Source organism: Poecilia latipinna, unplaced genomic scaffold (genome assembly GCF_001443285.1).
Source record: "Poecilia latipinna isolate Pla-1442-1.1 unplaced genomic scaffold, P_latipinna-1.0 Scaffold3567, whole genome shotgun sequence".
NCBI classification, from domain to species: domain Eukaryota; kingdom Metazoa; phylum Chordata; class Actinopteri; order Cyprinodontiformes; family Poeciliidae; genus Poecilia; species Poecilia latipinna.
Genome location: NW_015116183.1, coordinates 7148 through 28781, shown reverse-complemented (window position 1 = coordinate 28781; position 21634 = coordinate 7148). Strand labels below are relative to the sequence as shown.

General features: G+C 39.4%; 1 protein-coding gene across 3 annotated transcripts in view; it reads left to right on the top strand.

Annotated features, from left to right (window-relative positions):
- LOC106941246 (rho GTPase-activating protein 27-like) overlaps positions 1-21634 on the top strand; it is a 31347-nt gene that overhangs the window by 3144 nt on the left and 6569 nt on the right. Inside the window, exons 3-9 of one of the 3 annotated variants that reach the window (XM_015024198.1) lie at positions 13426-13866; positions 15269-15502; positions 18033-18113; positions 18248-18370; positions 19429-19509; positions 19623-19685; positions 20928-20995. In XM_015024198.1, the coding sequence (XP_014879684.1) occupies positions 13426-13866; positions 15269-15502; positions 18033-18113; positions 18248-18370; positions 19429-19509; positions 19623-19685; positions 20928-20995 (1091 nt within the window). Of the gene's footprint in view, positions 1-2690; positions 2703-13425; positions 13867-15268; positions 15503-18032; positions 18114-18247; positions 18371-19428; positions 19510-19622; positions 19686-20927; positions 20996-21634 lie in introns of all 3 variants that reach the window. The other 2 variants (XM_015024199.1, XM_015024200.1) reach the window with 2 other exon arrangements.

The following is a 21634-nucleotide window of genomic DNA, read 5'->3' as shown; positions in this document are numbered from 1 at the left end:
TTTTTGTCACATTATGATTTCAACCTGCAAGAACTTTTATTAGGGTTTTATGACAGACCAACTCAAAGCACTCCACACGTGTGCAAAGGAAGGAATACAATGCATGGTTTTCTCTTTTTTAATTATTATTCATTTATTTATTTTTACAAATTAGGTGTACATTTAATTTGCATGCACAACTGATTTTGATTTGAAAACATGTATCCAGTCTGTGCTGGTTTGTCATACAAAATCACAGTAAAGTGTTTTCAACCTTTGTGGCTGTAAAATAAGGACACAATATGGAAAAGCCCAAAGGCTGTGAATAATTTGCAAAGGGCCTGCAGAAGCTGCTTTTAAAGGAGGATCGACGGCTTACAGGTTAAAATAAGGCTAGACGACCAGAATAAAGGCTTTGGATTATCCGTTTAATGTTGCTATGTCTTCAAATGAAAATAAAAATACAATAATTTAAATAAAAGTTGACTTCAATTCAAGCTAACTTAATACAATGTTTAAATGAAGCATCTTTGGTTTGTACATCTAAAACTTCTGGGTATAGAACTGGCAGAATAAGAATATTAATGCAGAATTTAAATTATTTTTTTTTATTTTTTTTTTTCAAAAGTAGAATACACAGATTCTACATTTTGCATCTTTAAATCGGGATATGAAATTCCGGTGTTGACAGAGACATTTTGCAACCGAGCGTAACGACCCGACAAATGTGTAATTGTGAAAAATACCAATAAATAGAAAATCTCCATACACGTCTGATAACTATTATCGGTACAAAACAACACTTTTTTCTCTGTCTGAGAAAGAGGTACAAATGAAATTTCATCCCACTTCGACATTTTATTTAACCCCACATCATTTCACTTCCCACTCCGAGAAGCAGAAACAGAACTCGGTGGCATCCAAGTCTCGGTTTCACTATTTCATAATTAGGACTCTCTGATAAATTCACTATTAATACAAGCAGATGATTCATTTTGTTTGCTCTCTCAAGTGATTTTGAGAGAGCAAGTAATTTTTGTCAACAGTTATACGAGCTGAAGGGAGTTTTCTTGGACACATATGGAAAAATGTCATTTAAAAATGATTTGTTGCAATTTTTTTTAAGTAATAAAAGTAATTTTAAATTTATTTAAATTTACTGAGACTCTTTGGGGTAATGCAATGCGCTACAAGCTGTCATATTGTGTCGATACATATTTTACAAATATAGTTTATCTTATAGAAACAAACCAAAGTTTTCAGTAAATGTTGAATTAGTGGTTTTCTCTTTAAACAGGTATTGTGGCACATCTTGACTACACTATTACATTTCTTTGCCAATACTAGTGTCAGAATATGAGGTGACTAATACGACTATCCATCACCACCAGGTCCTGCTAACAGAGTGCAAAAGCATTAATATAGGCTACTTGTAACTTTTTACACTTTCTCTCGTTGCAACTTTTATCTTCAGTAGTGCATCTTATTTGGATTTTAACACAAAGCAGTGCTTAAATGTAAAGCAGAACAGTTAAACGGTTACAGAGTTTTTGATCATGTGCATTTATTTTTAGTCATTTTGAGTCATTTCTACTAGAACCATCTTTCACAGCAGTTGCAGCTGCAGATTCTGAGCTCTGTTGTCATCAGCTTAGAATGGCAAATATTTGCCAGTTCCTCTTTGCAGAGAGCATCTGTGAATGGTTTTCTAGTGTTACCACAAATTCTCAATTTGATTTAAGTCTGGGCTTTGACTGGACCAACACGTGAAATGTTCTTTGTTGAAAGAATTTGCGGTTTAAGTTTTAGTTTTTTGATAAAATAAAATAAAGTAAAACAACTTTTCAATTGCATAATAATAAATTAAATAAAATCAGAATTTCTTTTATGGTTCAGTCAGAAATTTGTGATGTTATGCGTCCCCTATTTTTGTCTGCCTTTGAAAAAGCATGCAGCTAACCTAAAAAAGTGGCCGGAGCACCATAAACATAGAGCCTACGCACAGAGCCTACACACAATCTAGTGAGATTTAAAAAAAAAAAAAAAAAGGTTTTGGAAGGTTTTTTTTCAAACCTGTCAATTGGCTCTAGTGTGTATTTCTCTAATGTCAGTATGATCCGAATCTTGATGTGGTCAGATTTAGGGATGAACCACCTCTTGCAGTTGGGGTTTTGTTTTCAGTGCCAGCTCATTTGCCTATGAATGGCTCTCTAGTTCAATGAGTGTAAGGGGTTGGGAAAAAAAAAAAAAAAAAGAGGTGTTCCTGAAATTCTCCGGTAAAGGCAGCAGATTCAAAGATTCAAGTTCACACTGTCTTCTCAGATTGTTTCCGTGAGGAATTTACCAGCAGCCCCGGTGCGTATGCAGGCTGCACTTTGATTTGATTTTCCTGCACTGTCAGCTGCAGAGCTGCGGGAGCGGGAGGGGCGGCCGCTCGCTTCACGCCGTGCAGGAACAGGTTACAAAAACAGGTTGAGTGAGCTCGGCGAGGGAAGGGAAAGAGTTAAGTCCAGAAGGTGAGAGCCACTCCCAGACCTCCAGCTGCTACTGTACCTGCTTTTTTTCCCCCCACGGCAACACCGCCGATCCTGGGAATCAAATGATCAAACTCGTGCAGGGAGGCACTGAAACAAGTTCGAACACCGAACTGACAGAACGAATCTGACTCTTTTGTTTTTCCTTCTTCTCTCATTGGATTTGATTTCTCGAAGACTCTCATTCGGGTAAGTTTCGCGTCTGTCTCTGTGTTTTTGCACCTGTTGCAAAGGAAGGCTATACTATAGTTGAAACGCAAGGTTCATCTCTCCAGCCTCTCCTAGTTTTGTATTTAAGGGCCTCGCACGTTTCAGTTTGATTAAACAATCTGGCTAAATTCCTGTACTCAAAACCAAAGATATTTAAAAAATCTGGGTTCTCTACATAGATGAATGTAGAGAGGTGTACAAAATAAATGAGCCCAGGATCCCCGAAGTCCATTCTCACCCCCGCAATGGATGTGGGGCCTCTCCATGGTGATGTGGTGGCGGGGGAGTCTGGCCTGACTCCCAGGACGCAGATCTTTTTGAGCTTTCAGAGCTTTCCAGTTGGCCTGAGTGTGGGCATATGTAATAAACAGGACTTGCAATTAGCCCCAATGTAGGTCACTCGCTATGGAGGGCGTGTATGTCGCTAGGTGGTCTGTAATACGAAGGGCAAGCGTAGTAATTCAAGTTTGTGTCGTTCAATTTGCAAGTATAGGCAAAAGAGAGTTGTAGAGCTTTGTATGAAACTTGAGTCGAAATGACTCATATATGCTCCTTTATCTTCTTTTTTTTTTTTTTTTTTTTTTTAAGCTGAGAGACTTGTCGAGTCCAAGGTTTGATTGATTTTAGCACATGAGGTTTAGTGAAAACGTCTCGTCTCTGTTGCATGATTTGATGTTTCAGACCTCCAAGTCCGGCCCTTGGGAACTGGTTTCTGTCAAGGTGCATCACCTCAGAGAGGCACTGCTGATACATCCTGTTCCTTAAAACAAGGCAAAAAAAATCAAATGCCGAGAAACTGCACCGACAGGTAGAGTGAGCATCTCAGTCAGACGTCTCATTGCAGAGCTCGCATGTCAGTCATTTATCTTAAGAGCATGTGTATCTAGCTTCCTGGTACTTTTCATGTCTTTTGCGGGGTGAACTCTTCTTCTTGAACTACAAATGGCTTCCCCCCCCCCTCCACCCCCACAGGAACAATACAAGATCTGTGTAACCTCTTACATGTGTAGTCATTTTTAGCATTATGATAATTGCTGTAGCTCATGTGGTCTGATTAGAGGGAGCGTTCCAAAAACAGACTGCAAATCAACATCAACCAGACAAGGAAACACGTTTGGTGTCATCAAAACAGACATTTGAGTCATATGTAGTACTTCCTTGTCATATTTTATTTTATTTTTGTTGTTTGTTTTAAATCTGACAATACAAGAAATATTGAGTTTGGTCGTCTAATTACTTATATCTTAAAATTCAAACATGTCTGGACTGACTTTGCCCCATCCAGCCAGTTGTTGTTCTTCAGCGTTAGGGGCCTCTATTCAACACTAGTCAACAGAGAGGGAAGGGGAAGGCATTAATCCTATAGCTTGTGGCTGGGAATTGAAACTGGAAGAACTTCGTTGAGGACGCTCTGAGCAGTATGCTGCGTCACTTTCCAGTTCTCAGCTTACGTTAATCTCACCCATTGTGCTGTAGACGATTTTCATTCAGACTTGATGTGTTGTGCATTCAGAGAGGGTATTCTGTTTACCTTGATCCCGCTCGCTGTTCTTTTTTGTTTGTTTTTTTTTTTTCCATTTTCTGTAAGATCGAAAAAAGATTAGTCACTTAAATCCCTTTGTTCCTCATTCTAATGAACAGTTTGAACTTTATTGAGACATCTTCACCAAGGCGGGGACATGCCTAGAGGCATTTTTCTGCTGCTGTGTTATTGGTCAATTTCCCATTTTTGTTAACAAGCTACTGAGGTGTAACAAAAACAAATGACCTGTGTGTTTAAGCTTATTCTAATCAATTACTTACTTTGCAATGATTACATGGTTGCAGGTACAAAATGAAAATGTTGGTGAAATGGGATTGACATTATTCCGTCCCGTCTTGCTTGTTTTTCAGTCCTTTAGGATTTAGTCTCTTCACAGCAGCATTTTCACCGTCAACTCTGACTCACCTGTAATGATCAGCAGCTTAGACACAAGTAGAGTTATGTCTCAAAAATATAATTACTATATAGTTTAGACAGGATTGTAAAACCTTGCTCACTCTCTGTAGTGATGAGAAAGACAACTTTTTGCATCAGCAGTCATGGGAGACCCCCGAGTCCACTTTTCAGCAGTAATTACTTGAAGTAACTGTTTTCTGTATGATATTTTCAGTCTTTTACATTGTTGTTGAGGAATATTTCTAGAGTTCATTGTATTCATTTGTGTCCAGCTGTCTTCGGCTCCATCCAGAGCCTTTCAGTCTGGTTTAAGACTGGAATTTAACTGGGGCTGTTGTAGTTTAGCTGCTGTGTTTCAGATTCTGTTGAGATCCCGTCGATGGTTCAGTCTCAGCTCATCACCTCTCCTCTACCATGCCTGACGATTAATTTTAGGTTTGGCGCTGAAATGACATGTTTAGCTGTTTACAAGCTACCCCCCACCGACCGCTGAAGATAGGAATCGGGGCACCGCCAACCCCAATCTGCCTCCACGTTACTGCGACCCAGCAAGGATAAGCGGGTACACTGTAAAACGTTTGAGCCTCAATTAGTTGTGCTTACTCTCTTCCACTCTTTAAGTCAAATAAATGTCCCGCGTTTTAAATTTCGAACCTAAATCTGTGAGTTTGCGAAAGACAAACGCACATAGTAAGTTGGGTTAACTTTTTGCTGTTGAATAAACTAGAGATTTTAGGGTAGCACTTAAAAACAATGAAAGAAGTATTAGCAAGAAGTGGGAACTAGTTCCCAGTGTGGTTAGTGGCATTTTTTTTTTTTTGTGCACTTTGTTGCACCGTGAGTGAGATGGGAGTGTGTTACATTGATCTGACTCCTGTGCGTTATTATAAATGCAAAGCTTTAGGATGATGTCCTGTTCACACTAAATGTTTCAGAGCAGAGTCTATTGTGATGTTTAATAGAATTCATCAAATTGCGTGAGCTTTTGTTCATGCAATTTGAAACAAGAATTTAAATTATTCTAAAGTAAAATAAGTTATTTTAAGTTGATATTGAGAGTGAAAATAATGGAGAAATGTGTGCTCTATAACAAGGCTAGGGAAGTTTTTTCTTCCATATTGTGAAATGATTATTTGGTCTAAATTGCAGCATTAAGATAAAACTCGCAATTTCAATGAACTTAAAAGAAAATAATATTTAGACAACTTGCCTTTTGTCGTCAAATCAGCTTCATGAACTTTAATTTCTGAGTTAAAACAAAAACAATTCTCCTGTACTTTGAACTTTCATGTTCAAATTAAACCACCTTCAAATGTTTTACAGTGCACAGACTATGGACAGATGGATTTGCAAACTAAATGCTATGCATTATGACGTCTGTTTCTACTTTTGTCTCATCTGTCTAAATAATATTGTGGTTCAATGTGGCAGAAAGTGAGAAGTGAGCTACCCTCAGAGTGACAGCTACAAGAAGCCAATGAGGGGAAGATGAGTGAAAGAAGGTTTATTTTAAATGAAGTTAAATTAAATTATTTTCCAGAGATAAGAAGGGGGTTAGACATGTTCTATTTTTATTTTTATTTTCAGATGCATAAATAAGGATACTCTTGTAAATCCTTCTTTTTTTTTTTTTTGTTGGGGTCAGAAGGAGAACATCTTTCAAAGAACCAGTTGCGCTATATTTTCTCTTGAATTTGTTCCATTTGTGGTTATTAATTAGGAAAATAAATAAATAAGAAAGGTTATGATCTAACCTCTGATCTTTCAATCCCTTCATAATCATAAATCTGACAGAAATCGGCTAAAAAAAAAAAAAATCTGTGAAAATATACCAAAGAAAGCTTGAATGTTGTCATCAGATGGTGGATTAGTAATGTGCTCTAGAATCTCATAAGTTTACAAAAACACAGTGCAGCTGTAGTGAGCTGCTTGATTGCAATATTCCTGTAGTTTGGTACATTTTACATTGAACACAAAGGGATTTCTGTTTACTGTAATTATTGCAGGTTCCAGGAAGCAGAAACCAGAATCTGTGGACAAACTGTTTCCTGTCCGTTTGCATACTGCGTGATCTTTTGCTTGCAACCCAAACTACATACTCCAAAAGGAGTCATGTTTTCCTCTTAGCAGAGAGCTGTGCGGCAACCGGTACGGAAACGTTTCCCCTCCTACACAAATACATTTCATCTACAAAATGTGGGAGAAGGCGAAATCTGTCATCAGTCAGTTTTGCACATCAGGATACAGCCCTGACCTGGAAAGCAAAGATAAGGTGGTGATAAGCGGCTGAGCATTTTCAGGATCCTGGATTCCACACCGGGATGAGTGTGATGTAAGAAGGAAGGGAGCCAGTTTGATTCAATAGCCCAACTGTGTGCTGTGGCGTGATTTGGGCCCCAATTTGGGACCCCATTGTTGGACTGGATGGGTTCTAATGTGGTTAAGTAATCAGGCGGATTGCTGCTTCATGCTTTGCTCAGGGCACAGAGTTTAAGGTTCTTGACTGAAGGAATTTCGCCTCAAACCATGCCTTGGAAAAATGACGAGAAGTACTTTGCAAAGCTTTTACTGCAAATTCTTCAGCTTTGCTGTACAAAAAGTCTTCTTTTCCCTTTTTTTATGCCGTACTCTGGAAGAAGTTTGAGTCATCTCTCTTTTCTTTGCATTTTCTCTCCAGGAAATTCTTGTGATATTTCTTTTAATTCTTCAATCAATGGTTCTCTTGGGTTTTGAAGGTTGTGCTGCCTTTGGCTCCTTTTTTTAAACAAATTTTTGCTCCACTAATCACTCATGTTCAGAGGACATATTTTTCATAGTTGTTAAGGCACCTTCTTTACCTTCAATTATTTAATCAAAAAAAGACTCTTATACCTAATTTGATATTAAAAAAAACACATTTTGTCCCCAATTCTTTTGTAGAAGGTATAGAAGATAACAAAGACAAAAGCGCCAGAGTTAATCTGAAGCTTAACTCTAATTACTAAATGCTATTTCAGCTAAATTGTATTTAGCTGAAATGTTAAATACAAATTTAGACTGCTATTGCTTGTTCTATGTATCTATTTAACTATGGCCTTTATTGGGAGAGACCAGACTGAAAAACAAATCCCAAGTGAAATATACATGTGTTCTGTTGCATAGTGAAGTGCCGTACTGTGTCATGTGAAATTGTTTTGTGTTGGGTTTTGTCGCATTATGCTGCATACTATGTTGTGTTGAATTCAGGTTAACTGTAGCTGTTTTGTAAGTTAGTTAATGGGATTGCCCCAAATTAAAAACAAAAGAAAAACAAATCTCTAAAGGAATGATACATATGCACATATGATGTGTTTTTTTTTCTTGAATTTTACACATTTTCACTCATTCACTTATCCGGAATTGTCCAAATAAAAAAAAAAAAAGTCATATTTCTCCATGTCTCCTCAAACCTCATTTGCAACCAACTCTAACCCAGAAACCTCCAAAACATTGGCCACAAGCTTCATGCTGGGGCATTTTGCAATCTAACCAACACTCAGTTTCCTGTTTGGCGTTTGAATTCTGTAGTACTTTCAGATTGGCCCGGCCGTGGCAGCTCCCAGCTTTATTGTAAGAAATTATTGCTTCCCCTTTCTCTCCATTATTGTCTGAGTCATCCACCCAAGGAAAGGTTAAAAGCTCACCAGAAGCTGTTCTTTTCTTCTCCTAAGTGTTTGCTGTCCTTCTCCAAAATCTTTGTTTCCATTGCTGTCATTTCCGTTTTATTTGTCATGTATATACACAGACAGGAAGTAGGTCGAAGTGACCCGCAGAGCTCATGTTGTTCTGCCTACTAAAACTTTTTTTTCTTCCTGTCTACTTTTTACCGACTCTGTTTTTTTTTTTTTTTAGCTCAGTCAGACAGTTACCCTCTACCCTCCTATCCTGTGCACAAGAATTTAAGCACACACAAACAGTGACACACACCCACATCGGCGAGCCCTCTCACAGTCCCTTCCTGCTGCTTATTGTAACAGACCTCAGTTCTCTTTTCTATCTGGGCTGCTACTATCACGGCCGCTGCGAGAGAAGGCTGCATGCATGAGGAGGGTGCTTAGGAGTCTGGCATAGCGCAGGTCGACTGAAGGCTGCTGAATAGTTAGCTCGCTGGTTCCGAGTCTCTCCGTGTTTGGATCTATGGATCGTGTTGCTAGAAACGGATAAACATGGTGGAGATGTACTCCAGGGTTTGGACAGGTCATCAAGCCCAACGGGGCTTGACTCTGCCAGTGGCTGCCCAGGTAGGAGATTACATCCACCGCGTTGTAAAATTAAAATGTCTAATTTTACTACTGGCTACTTGGTTCGAACACTTCGACAAGTGCGCTGCTTCCTGTTTCAATGAACCGTGCCTCCTGTGCACTTGTCTTTTCCTGTACATGTTGAAGTGGCGTAAATATAAACTCACAGTACTCTTATCTTTGCAGCTGTTGCCTTTAATCTGTAGCTCTTTTGCTCCTCTGGATGTGAGAGACACTTTGTAAGTGTGCTCAGATGTCATTGCAGCAGTTTGTAGCATAAACGGCTGTGGGTTAGCTCTGATTTCGAATTCTTTTTTTTGGACATATCACACTTCATGTGGGTTATAATTTTGGACTGTTCTTGAGGGTGGCGGGGGGAAAAAGACAAGCGTCAGCTCAAAAAGTTACAGTGGATCTTGACTGTCAGGCAGCGCTTGCTGGATCTTTAGCAAAACACAGAGAGGTAGTTGGAGAGGACAGATTTTCTTTGCATGCTTCAAAATTGGGGTCATTAGAACCATGGTGCAATACATTCTGATATTATCAGCTCACACAATAACTGCTGTCATGTACAGTAACCAGAGCCCTTGCAGAAGTACGAAAACAATGAGAGACGTATGCATGTTTTGTTGTATGTTTTCTTGAGGACTTCAGATAGGTGGGACTTAAAATGACAGATTACATCATTGACTGACATGAAATCTGACAGGGGACTCACTTCTACGTCAGGTAGATACAGCAGGTTTTCCAAGTATTGATTCATCTCGAAGCTTCTCCCGTTTTTGTCACATTACAACCACTAAGATGATTGTATTTTGGGGGATTTCAGGTGATTCATCAACACAGGGACATTCAAAGATGAGCAACAATGACATGCATTTTAAATAAAAAAGTGCCGCAATACGTTTCTGTTCAGCCCCTTTTTCTCATTCACCCCTGAACAAAATCCAGTGCAAAACAATTGCCCCTAGAAGTAAACCAAAGGAGTCCACCTGTGTAAAATGGTACTAAAGAAGTCCAACGTACAGTTTGTCACAAGAGAATAAAGCTAATATGTGAAGAATGTGCTCTAGTTAGAGGAAATCAACACTGAACCTTCTGACCTAAATGTAGAATGTAGGCTGGAGTTAAATACAGGGCAGTACTGGAAGAAAACTAAACTTTTGTGGCTACGAATGTTTATAGAATATTTCAAAAAAGAAAACCATGTATCCATTTCCTTGCATTTCACAGTTATGCACTACTTTGTGTTGATCTAAAGCAGACATAACGCAGAAATAGTAACCAAATATATCATTTGGAAATGATTGTTCTTTGGGATCAATCATTTTTCTTACGGATCGATGAGGCAATCCTTGCATTTCTGCTTCGCATTGTTTGAAATCAATCTGTTTTGAGGTCAGTTGTCTGGCCATCCACATCGATTGTTTTGAGATTACATTTTGATCAATGACTGAGGCAAAGTCTGTAATGTGATAGGATCAAAACAAGTGTTGTGTAAGAGCAGAAGGGCTCCTTTTTCTTTGTTCGTAATCATTTTTTTATTTCTTTTTTTTATTTCTACGTCCTGTTTGTCTGCCCCGCCAGCCGCATCCAGACTCAATGGTAACCATCATTTTTACTCGGTGGTAGACGGCTTAGTCTCCACTACTTCCATTTAATTCAAAGATGCACCACAACATTAAGATAATGTATTCCCAGAAGAACCATCTCTTTGTCAGCTGCGCAGAAAGCTCCGAGCAGAAACACACAGGATAACAAACTCTTACTATTTTATATGCTGTAGGTGTTTTTCCCCGCTGTAAATAATCCATCCTGTTATCTGAAGGGCAAAAACTAGCAGGACAAAGCTGATGTGCAGTTGTTTCCTACAGGTTAGCTTGAAGCTGTGGTCTGCTAACTGCTATGCTATGCTATGCTATGCTATGCTATGCTATGCTATGTTCAAGCACACCACATTCCATGCATCCTCATTCAGTCAGCTCCATCAGCTGCCTGCTTCCCTAATCATTGGCTGTGCAGCTTTTCCTCCACGACAAGCCATCTGTTATAATAATGGGTGTCCTGCACAGAATTTTGTTTGTTTTATTGAATAAAAAAGCAGCAAATAAACTGTGGAGATGACCTTGTTTCTCTGACTCGCTCTTTTTGAGATGGTACAAAGATTTCATGGCGACTCATCAGAGTTGGAATGAGGGTGGCGGCCAATTGTAATCTATTTATTGATAAGTTTGCAGCTAAATGAAATGTGTCTGACATCAACAAAGAGGCAAGTAGCAGAAGTTAATAACGTGTCACCTTTAATAAAAAATAAAAATTTAAAATTCCTGTGCTTGTCTCTTCAATGCCCCTAAATGTTGGCCTGTAATAGTTTCCTAGAGCAAGTGATGCATGCAGCCATTCTTAAACAATCCCAAAATATCCAAACACAACCTTTAATCCAGACTTGTTTGGAACCAGGGAAGCTGGAAGCTGGAATCAGCTTCCAGGGATTTTACAAAGACCTTCCTGTGAATTTGTAATCCTACAAATGTTTAAATTTCCTAGCAGAAAAACAATATATCAATGCTCATTCAAACTAGAAGAGAATGCAAATGTTGGAGACATGCAAAAAAAAAAAAAACTCGAAGAGCCTGTAACATTATTTTATTGACTATCGAGTCCCATTTTTGGAAGAGAACACAATCCCAAGGCCTGTTTTTCTTCTGGACTTTTCTTTGCATGCCCTTTGATCGGTCTTTCTTTCAAAAATAAAAGTAAAACTAAAGCGGACCTAAAAACAGTAAATAAAAATAGAAGGTGACGGATATTTCAGATGCTTATACATCCTTTCTCCCTCTTTTTTTGAGTTCTGATACTCTACAAGTTCTTTTTCTCTGTGCTAACTTTTGCTACACTTCTCCTTTTAGCATGATATGTTTATTCTAGTGATCAGCATATACTGCGCAGAAACACACACACACGTAGGTTTTGATAAATATAGCTCAAGAGGTCTAACTGTGACACAAGGTCTAGTTAAAGTTTAGTCTAGAATAGTCATGTCACAGCTTTTATCTGCGCTGTCTTCACGATGGCGAATGAAAGGGCGCGCAGGACCATAATTCCCAGGAGTTTTACTCAGAGAATTAAGCGCCTCACTGGAGCAAAGGTGAGAAAAAGAAAATCAGCTTAAAGAGGAAAAGGCATTTGCTTTTGATGTTGCCAAGAAGAGGGTGTTTTGATGGAAGCTACGACACATATGTATCGGGATGATCAGTTTCAGCAGCACAGAGGACAGAGACGGCCTTTCATCGCTCTCTGTCACTCTCATTGGTATTCTTTAAGCAAATTAGTTGTGAAGGCTTAGTCTACTTTACATGCCGTGTTCCTGCCATGTGGAGCTCTGTTTACGTGCAGCTTCCCTTTCTCGTCAGGAAACCGAACGCGTAGTTTTGTGTACGCAAGAAAAACACCGACGAGCTCTTGTGCGTGAAAGGTAGCCGGACGAAAGTGGGGCGCAGAAGTTAATGCCGTGACTGTTATGGTGGAGTTTAACCCAGTTAGAGTCCACTGAAAATGCCCCGCGCTCACATGTTTGTGTGGCTGTTAAACTTTTATTTTCAATCCAGTACATAATTAAACGCAGACCAGATTACACAGTTCACGTTTTTAATTTGAGCTCTATGGCAGGCAATAGCTTACAGTGGTTCACATCAGAAGATGAAGTCTGGGTGCAACACTGCAAAGTAAATGCAACTGGGCTCCATTATTGATTATTGGCACGGCAGGGAACGCCCCAGAGGTTTGTGGGGGTTTTTTCAGCGTTAGACTTCCTGTGTTTCAGTTTGTTGCAGAAGACAGATTTAGGGTAAACGACAGCTTAGCTTAAAGCTTGGGTGTGGTACTTCCTACAACAGTTTTTCCTGTTTTAAACTTTATTTTAATTTACTTGGTATATCTTGCATGTTTTCAGAAGGGTGCATACAAGATACCCACAGGGATATCTACTGGGTAATTACAGTATATCTATAGGGTACATGCATGTAATGGGAGTTTAACCTATCCTGTTATGTAAATGGTTCTAAAAACTGTGCCTGCAGGATATCTAAAGAATATTTGAGAGGAATTTTGGGAAATAATGAGTACAGGATTCTTATTCAGATGCCCACTTGGTACGACAGGATACCTACAGGGTATTTGCAGGGCACCTGCGTTGGTTTTTATTTACGGCTTTATGTAAAAACTACAGCAAAACATACTAAGTACTACAATTTAGTTTTACCTTTTGTTAACTACTCATACTACTCACTAAAATGTTAAACTCCCTGTAGGTACCCTGTAATTGCCCCCTTGCCACCCTGCAGTAAGTCTCATATCTTTCCCTTGGAAAAGTACCTTGTTGGCACTCAACAGGTAGAGGTGGATACAGGCCAGGTTTTCCTTAGTCTACAGTAGAAACACTAATAGATGTGTTCGGATGTCAGCAACTCTCTATTCTTATTGCATTGTTCTTTCTCATCTTCAGGTGCAGAATGAAAATCTCCGGTCAGCAGTGTACGTCAACGTAGCAGAGCTTCGCCAAAGCATCTCAGAGTCTCCCCCGTCGGACCCTTCGCCCTGCTCTCCTTCCTACCTAAAACAGGAGGGATGGGAGGTTCATGTTGACCAAGAAAGTGGACAGGAATACTACTACCACCCCGACACGGGGAGCACCACCTGGGACAACCCCTTTTTAGACTCCCCCACAGACCCTGAGCCACTCCCTCCGGAGGTTCCTTTCCCTCCACCGTCCCCTCAATCCGACTGGGCCTCAGACTGGGAGCAGCTGGTGGATGAGACCACTGGTCAGCCTTACTTCTATAACCACATGTCCGGGGAGACATCCTGGGACCCTCCTGAGCAGCAGAGCCTTTACCCCTCTCCGATGGAGCCTATGAGCGTGCACAGGTTTCGCGATGACGAGCCGGTAAGGACAGACAGCCTGGCTGCTCCACTTAGGCTTCCTCTGTCTCCAGTTTTAGCTTCACCCAGGGGGAACCTAAATACAGTCTGCTCTTAATGGAATGAAATGTCCTGCACCTACATAACAGACATGACTTAATTCATTATCTCCGAACAGAATAGGCTCAGCGGTAGTCCCAAATAGTTTCCCTGAAAGAACATTTGGCCTCATTTGGATTTCGAGAAGAGACGGTATTAATCTTTGAATAGCCTGAGATTTCACAGGAATTTTGTCATCATACGGAAATATTTTTTACCCCATCAGTAAACATATTAATTCACTTGTTTTGGGGGTTTGTTTTTCTTTCACATTCCAAGAAGCAAGTGACCCAATTTTTGCCCTTGAATGACTTCATACGAGTTGCAGAAAGAGGAAGAGAACCTGGAAGTCAGTGCAGCTCTGAAAGTCAAAGACTTGACATGAAGATCGTAGCAGTAACTGAGGAAACTGACATTATTCGGTGACTCTGCGTTAAGCTGAAACATTTCAACACGAAGTATGAACAAACAGTTTGTGTCACTTGCTGCAATTGACGAGCGATAAATGGAAAAACCTACACGCTTGTTGAAATTTCTGTTTAGACGTCAAAAGTTTCCATTTCTGATCAGGAATCCCTAGATGTACCTGAAATAGAACAAATCTATTTAAACGTCTCGCTAATCATTTATGACAAACTCTTATTTTGTACTGAAAATGTACAAAACATGAAAAGTGGAAAGGCCATGAGGGTTACTGACTCACCTGTAGTGCAGCCTTGGGTGTGGCCATTACACACCATTTCTCCAGTAAAACATTGGCGTTGGCAGCATCATCACTGACAAGAAAGCTCGTCAGAGACAATGGGAGGATGAATGGAGAAAAGTACAAAGCATTCCTGTGAGAGCATTCCTGTTTGAAGCCGAAAAAAAAAGACTTGAGACCGTGGTGTAGGCAGAACAACAACCTTAAACATGCAGCCAGAGCTGCATTGAAATGTTTTACATCAAAGCATATTCTGCGTCAATTGTCCGGTCAAGCCTTGACATAAATCTAACTGAGAATCTGTGACGAGATTTGGAATCTGAGCCCTAACCCTAAATTATTGAATTAAAAATTACCCTTATTCTTCTCTTTTCTCTTCATAGTATACTACGTTATGTTGACCAGTCTAAATGTAATACAGGAAGGTTTATGATTGAAAAATTTTAAAAGCATGTCAAGTGTGTTTTTTCCGACTAGGTTTACTCCGGATTAATCTCGTCTCTGACAATGTCCAGCCTTCCTTCGATAATTTGTTCAAATTTACCCTGCAGTGTAATTTTCACTAAAAAGACAAATAACTTCAAAAAATGCAATAAATTGTTTTAATGTACATTGTTTTTGCTAGCCTCCTTTACCTGTGGAGGACTACCCATCAGAGGATTACCCAGACCAAGGAGAATTGTACGAGGACATCAAGAACACGGGACCCCCGACTCTTCCGAAGGAGTACGCTCTTGGCCACGTGAGTATGACCACCATCCCCCGGGCCAACCTGGACCGCAGTACCCCGCCTGGCTGGAACCTCACCGTGGAACCCAGTGGGACATGGGTTTTCACCAGTGAAAACTCTCCAGATCAGGTAAGGACAGCCCCTCAATATAACTGAAGAAGGTGTGAAATGTGGACGTGTCAGTTGGCATTCAGTGGACTTTCACGTTAAACGTGCCAGTATTTTGCAGCACTTTTTCAGCCCTGTCTGTTTCTCCTCTAATTTCAGTAGTTCAGTAGCATAACAAAGAATAGAGCTGGATGTGTACTGTAGTTTAAGCTTCATTTAAACCTATAAAAAAACAACCTAAACTGTACAAATTTAAAAATAACTAATGAGTAGCTATCATTATTTAAATAGCACAGGATTAAATTAGTGTGCATGATGCAACATATAAATAATAAAGTAAAAAAATATATATTGTAAAATTATTTGTTGTAAAAAAATGGCAGCATATAAAATGCTAATTTGAAATATGCTACTTTTATTTTAAACTTGCTCAAGGCTTAAAAGTTAGTTACAAAAAAAATGTGTCGAGAAATATCTTAGTGGACAACATACAACTTAAATAGAAACTGGTCACAAGACTGGATGTGAAACTTCAAAGGTTCACTATGAATAATAAGATTTATTTTGCTTTTCAAAGCCTTGTTATTTTTTCGTTTTGCACTGCGGCAAAATAACTGAGACTTACGTGAGATAAGTACATGGATCTCAGGTAGCACAAGGTAGTGATTTTTGCAGAGGACCAGAGAAAACGTCAGCTATCATTTTTTTTTGAGCCGTGCTATTCTAAAACCATATAGTAAGCTTCATTTTATCAAAACCCTAATAATGTTTTCATACAAAAACTGCTGTGGAAAATGTTGCCAGGAAGGCTGAGGTGTTATGTGGCTCATCAAGATAAACACTTACATTTAAATGCGACTCGTGCTTTAGAAACTAAGTCAAAAGCAAACAAATGTAGTCACAGTTAGGCGGACATGACGGTCCCTTGTGGTACCGTTAGCCACCAGAGCCACAACGCAGAAATAACTGTTATCTTTCTGCGGTAAACATTTGACGAAGTCCTGCAGTGAAAGTTCATGCTCCTGAACACAATTGTATTTTTTTACCAGGTGTTGTAAATATGCTTGAAGAGCAAGAATACCCCTCTGGATAGAACTTGATAAGGGTTGATGCATCTGAGGAACTGGTGTGCCTGAAAATCTCAATAAATACCTGCGGATGTTAGTGCTAGCTTGCTAATCTTAGCATGCTCAGCTCGGAACTCAGTTTGTTTTGGTCTAGTTTCACAGATGCCGTATCCAGCATCGGTACACAATACCAATGCTGTTAAAGGAGTACGTCGCTCAACTGTGTGTGTGACTGTGGCTCAGTGGTGGAGCAGTTGTCTTTCAATCACAAAGTTGTAGGTTCAATTCTAGCTGCACATGTTGACATGGTCCCGAGCAAGTGCTTTGACGCGAAAAGCGTGAGATAAATTTAACTTATTTACCATTTCTAACTGCACCAAGGCACTAGTATCTGTTGCAGTATGAGTGGATGTATTGGTTTATTAAAAAACACAACAAAATGGCTGTTTATTTTTTCAAACAGCTGTGCGGCCAGAATACTTTGTTAGTGAGACCTGCAGTGGTTACAAAGTCTCACCTTTTCTCCGCGTAATCTGTGCGTCACATACCTACATGGTTTTCTCAGTTTTATCCTGAGGAAACCATCTGTTATGCCACTGAAAAGGTAAAAATGTTCGCAGTCTGATTTCTCAGAAAAACTCATCATTTTGCCTTAAAGTTTAAGCCAATACTAGACCAGTTGGAATACTCAGACGGGCGCTACAGCCAAAAGTTTTCTCTGTTAATTGGCTCAGACACTGAGGAACAAGCAACGTGACGGGTAATTATCAGGCGATGAAAGACATTTCTTACCTGGCACACTTTATTCTCACCATAAATGCTGACTCTGCTTGAGCTATGACCGATGACCCTGACACAAGCCGTGTTCTCTCCTGTGTTCAGCCCTCTTCCCCAACCTCGGCTTGCACTCTCACCTAAATTCAAGACCCAATTTGTTGTACAATCCTGGGAGAAAAAGAGACTATTTTTGATGGATGAGGAGAAATTCATTTCCTTCACGTCTTCACAACAATCCACTCTGTGATGATAAATATGTATATAGGCTCAACGTTGTCATACATGCACGATGGGGCCTTCCTGTTTAGTGGCTGTGACATAAAAATAAAAAAAAATAATTCTTTCAGAAAAGCATGTTTTGAAAGTCACATCAGCATTGAGAAATATCATTTATTCATGTTTCATCCTTTGAGAATCGTTTGTGGCATCTAAAATATGATGTATGCCCTTCAAAATCACATCCTAGTTTAATAAACGGCACCTGTTTTTCATTACGTTGCTGATGTCTTTTATGAAACCCTAGATATATTTCGTTGCGGGATTTAAGCCGTGAAGCAGCAGCTCTGGTTGGAAAAACTGCATTAGAAAAAGAAGTTCAGTTATTACTCTGAATTAAAAATATGCTATTCTGTAACTTCTTTTTTTTTTTACTGTGACTTAAGTTACAGAAAAATATGCCAAATAAAAATGTTTCTGTTGTCTAACAGTGGATCAAGTCTGTGGATGATCAGGGCCAAACCTATTACTACCTAAGAGATGGCACCAAGTCTGAGTGGAATCTGCCTGAGGTGAAGACCCTTCTCTACTTTACAGACTTTTCTGACAAATTAAGTTAAGAACGTGGAATCTCTGTCATTTTTATGGTGTGAAATTTCTTCTTTTTTTTTTTTTTTTTTTTTTTTTTTTTTTTTTGTCCTTGAAGGCCCCTGCAGCTCCTTCTCACTCCAATGTCCCGAATGGCGATGAGAATGAAAATGTGCACGTCGTCAAAAACTGGAGAGACTCGAGGGTACCTGCTCAATTCTGCACGGGCCAGGAAGATGGGGTACATGCATGTACACACACTAACGCCGTCACAGACATGTGTGTGTACACACAGGTTGTGTGGCACATCCAGGGTGTGTCCGACAGCTAAATATAAAGTTATGCAGTTGGCAAGTAGCGTGGTTAAGTCTGTGTTTATCCGCCAACACTGAAAAGGTTTAACCCTTATTTAGCAAGGCAAATCGACTGCATTGCTCTCTGATTGAGGGAGAGGCAACATTTGCACAAGCGCCACTGAGACTCCTGTGTACAAATACGGGCTTTTGCTTTTCCTTACTACAAACCTCGGGAACCAAGGGTTGAAAGTTTTTTTTCCAATGGGCGCAGTGGAGACTGCTTAATCACAAAACATTGAATTAATAAATTCTTGTCATGTGTGGATGACATAGGCAAGGTACTTGCGGGCCACAAATTTTAACATGAAAAGTAGTCTAGTTGTAGAAAATCAATCACTTAAGATCAGAAAGATAAAAAACAGATTTTTGCAGGTTTGCCTTAAAAGAAAGAAGGTTTCTGTTTTGGTCTTGAAAGAAAACATTGTGGCTTAGCATAAGAACTGGAGATGAGAAACTCTTTCTATGTGAACGCTTCCTGTATTCGGCCAAGTTCAGTACACGAGCGTGCCCGAATCTGCGTTTGTGTGAAACTCGCTGAATGTTTGCGGGTCTGATTATTATCAAATTAAAATGGCAGCAGAAAAACACAGTTAATTGCAGGTAAAAAGATTGCACTTGTTTTTTTTTTGTTTTTGTTTGTTTGTTTGTTTTTTGTATGTCGCACTCTGAAACAATTGAAAAAGGTATTACAGCACACTGACAAACAATTAGTTTTAATCACTTGAGTCATCATTTTAACTCCTTGAGTTAATAATAGTCATTCTACCAAAATGAGCTCAGTTTGACTAATTCTGGTAAATTATAGACGTGTAATGGGAAGTTCCACCCACTGAAATCCACAACACACTTCAGTTTTTTTTTTTTTCCTGCTTATTCTTCTGTTCTGTTTTGTCTTACATTCGCATATTCGACACTAAGATTTTCATTCGTGCTCTGATTTTAGAGGTTCACCCAGAGTCACCTGAGGAACACGTCAGACCACAGCAGCGACAGCTCCAGTACGGGAAACTCTCCAGAGCATAATGTAAGTGGACTTTGGTGCTCTTCCATTTGAGTTTTGTGACATCAGTAAAGTGAACCATTAAGCCCTCCGATCTATCCCTACATCTGAATGGTGTTTTGTGTCTCTCCTTTAAGGCTGTTGGGTTTAGGCCCTGGAGAAATCCTTATTATTTGACCTCAAAGTGGCTGCGCTATAATGTGGGTTATTAGTTTAAGCACTCACCTGAGCTTTAGCCATAGATAGCAGCATCTATCTATGATGGGCAGAAGGTGTGGCTATTAATAACTTGATAAGCTTTTTTATTTTATTTTTTTTTTATAATTTCCATAAAAACTTTATACATTCAAATCACCCTGCCTCTCATTAGCAAACCATCTTTTTTCTGCAGTGATATAAAAAGCATCTCTCATGTGCATCATCACCACTGCAGATAAATATATTAATAAAGTGAAAGTTGTCGCAATATCAATAATATCAACCCAGGAATGCAGTATGTTCTGTTTACTGAAGGCAAAAGCAAAATTTCAATACGTTTGGATTTAGATGCTGATGTGAGTTTAGCCGAGCAAAATATATGTTGTAAAAATAACTAAAGAAAAGAAAAGATTAGCTTCACATCTTTGTGATTTCCAGAACGAATCCAATTATTTCAAGGTACTTTGCAAGTAATCCTAAGCAGATGTTTCTTCATCCCGCATGGATGAACAAGAATATGGGCTTGTTTATGCCCTCGAAGCATCAACCGTTTGAAAGTCTTATATTAACTGTGGATTAATAACCTCTTAACATGTCCTCTCCGCTGTCTGACTTTTACTTCCTGCTGTTGTGCGTCGAGCTTCCACGGCAACAACATGACTTGTGACCGAGCTATTAATTCACAAAGTATTGGACTTTTTCGGTTAAAAGACTGAAAAATTATAAATCAAAAATCCTCGCTTCTTCATAAGTGTTGAGAGACATCTAAGCGGCTTGCAGAGCTGCGCTTTAAATTTCACTTTCAGCCTGTGCTCTTTAATTTTGGCCAGTGAATCTCAGGCCAGGCAGTCTTTTACTTTCTACTGACTGTGCGACATTTGTTTCACAATGTAGCATTCATTGTAATTTTCTTCTACTATAAAAGGTCCTCATGTCAGGTGATCTCTAAACACTCAGTCTGCAGAACAAAATGCCTCGACCTTGTCTCGGTGTCTATTTGCAAACTTTAGATGCAGATTTTTGTGGTCAGGGTGCAGATTTTTTTTTTTTTTTTTTGTCCTTGCAGATGACACTGCACTGTAGAACAACGCAAGAGCACTCGGAGTCCTTTTTTCACATTTCATTTTTAGTTTTATTTCCCTGTAGAACATCGCCTCCTTCATCTAATTTTCGCACAAACGTCTAACGTGTACAAACCAAATCTTCAAAACAATGAAATATTGGCTTTTCTGATACAATTCCAGGTACAGAATTTGGAGAAAGCGGGAATTCTCAACAAAACAAAAATCATTGAGAACGGAAAGAAAGTAAGGTAAGCCATACTGTTCATTTTTTTAGACGTTTGTTGTTTCATAGTTTATGTATATTTTGATTCTTATGCAAGTTCATCTTAGTAAAATATAATATCATTAAAAACGCAGCCATTATTCAAAAAGTGAAGTAGCACATAGGCCTGTCGCGATAAACGATAAATCAATTAATCGCACAATAAATTAAACCTATCGACCTCATTTTAATTATCGGCTTTATCGTCTCTCCCTGCCTTTTTTCTTTCTCTTGATGACACTGAATGAAAAAAGGCTCAACTCCGGTGCTCTCCACTGACCCTCCCTTCCTCATTTCCTTAGTGTAATGTCCAGCGCACACTACACGAGTTGTTGGCCGGCTGTCGGCCCATTTTCAAAACCTGAGAGACACATTAGCTGACAGAAATCCTAGGTATAACGGTTCAATCAGGTTCGATTGTGCCGTGTGGTGTGCAGCCACATGGGCACAAAATAATGGCTACAAGTCCAGTTAACTAATTTTAAAATCAGGCATTAATCAATGCTTTACCAGAATCTACCTGTGATGCGTGTGGCTAGAGTCGGCGTAAAGTCCCAACTGAATGAAAATCATTATAACTTATTTATGTCACGTTAACAAAGAACAGCTGAAAAGATACCGGGTT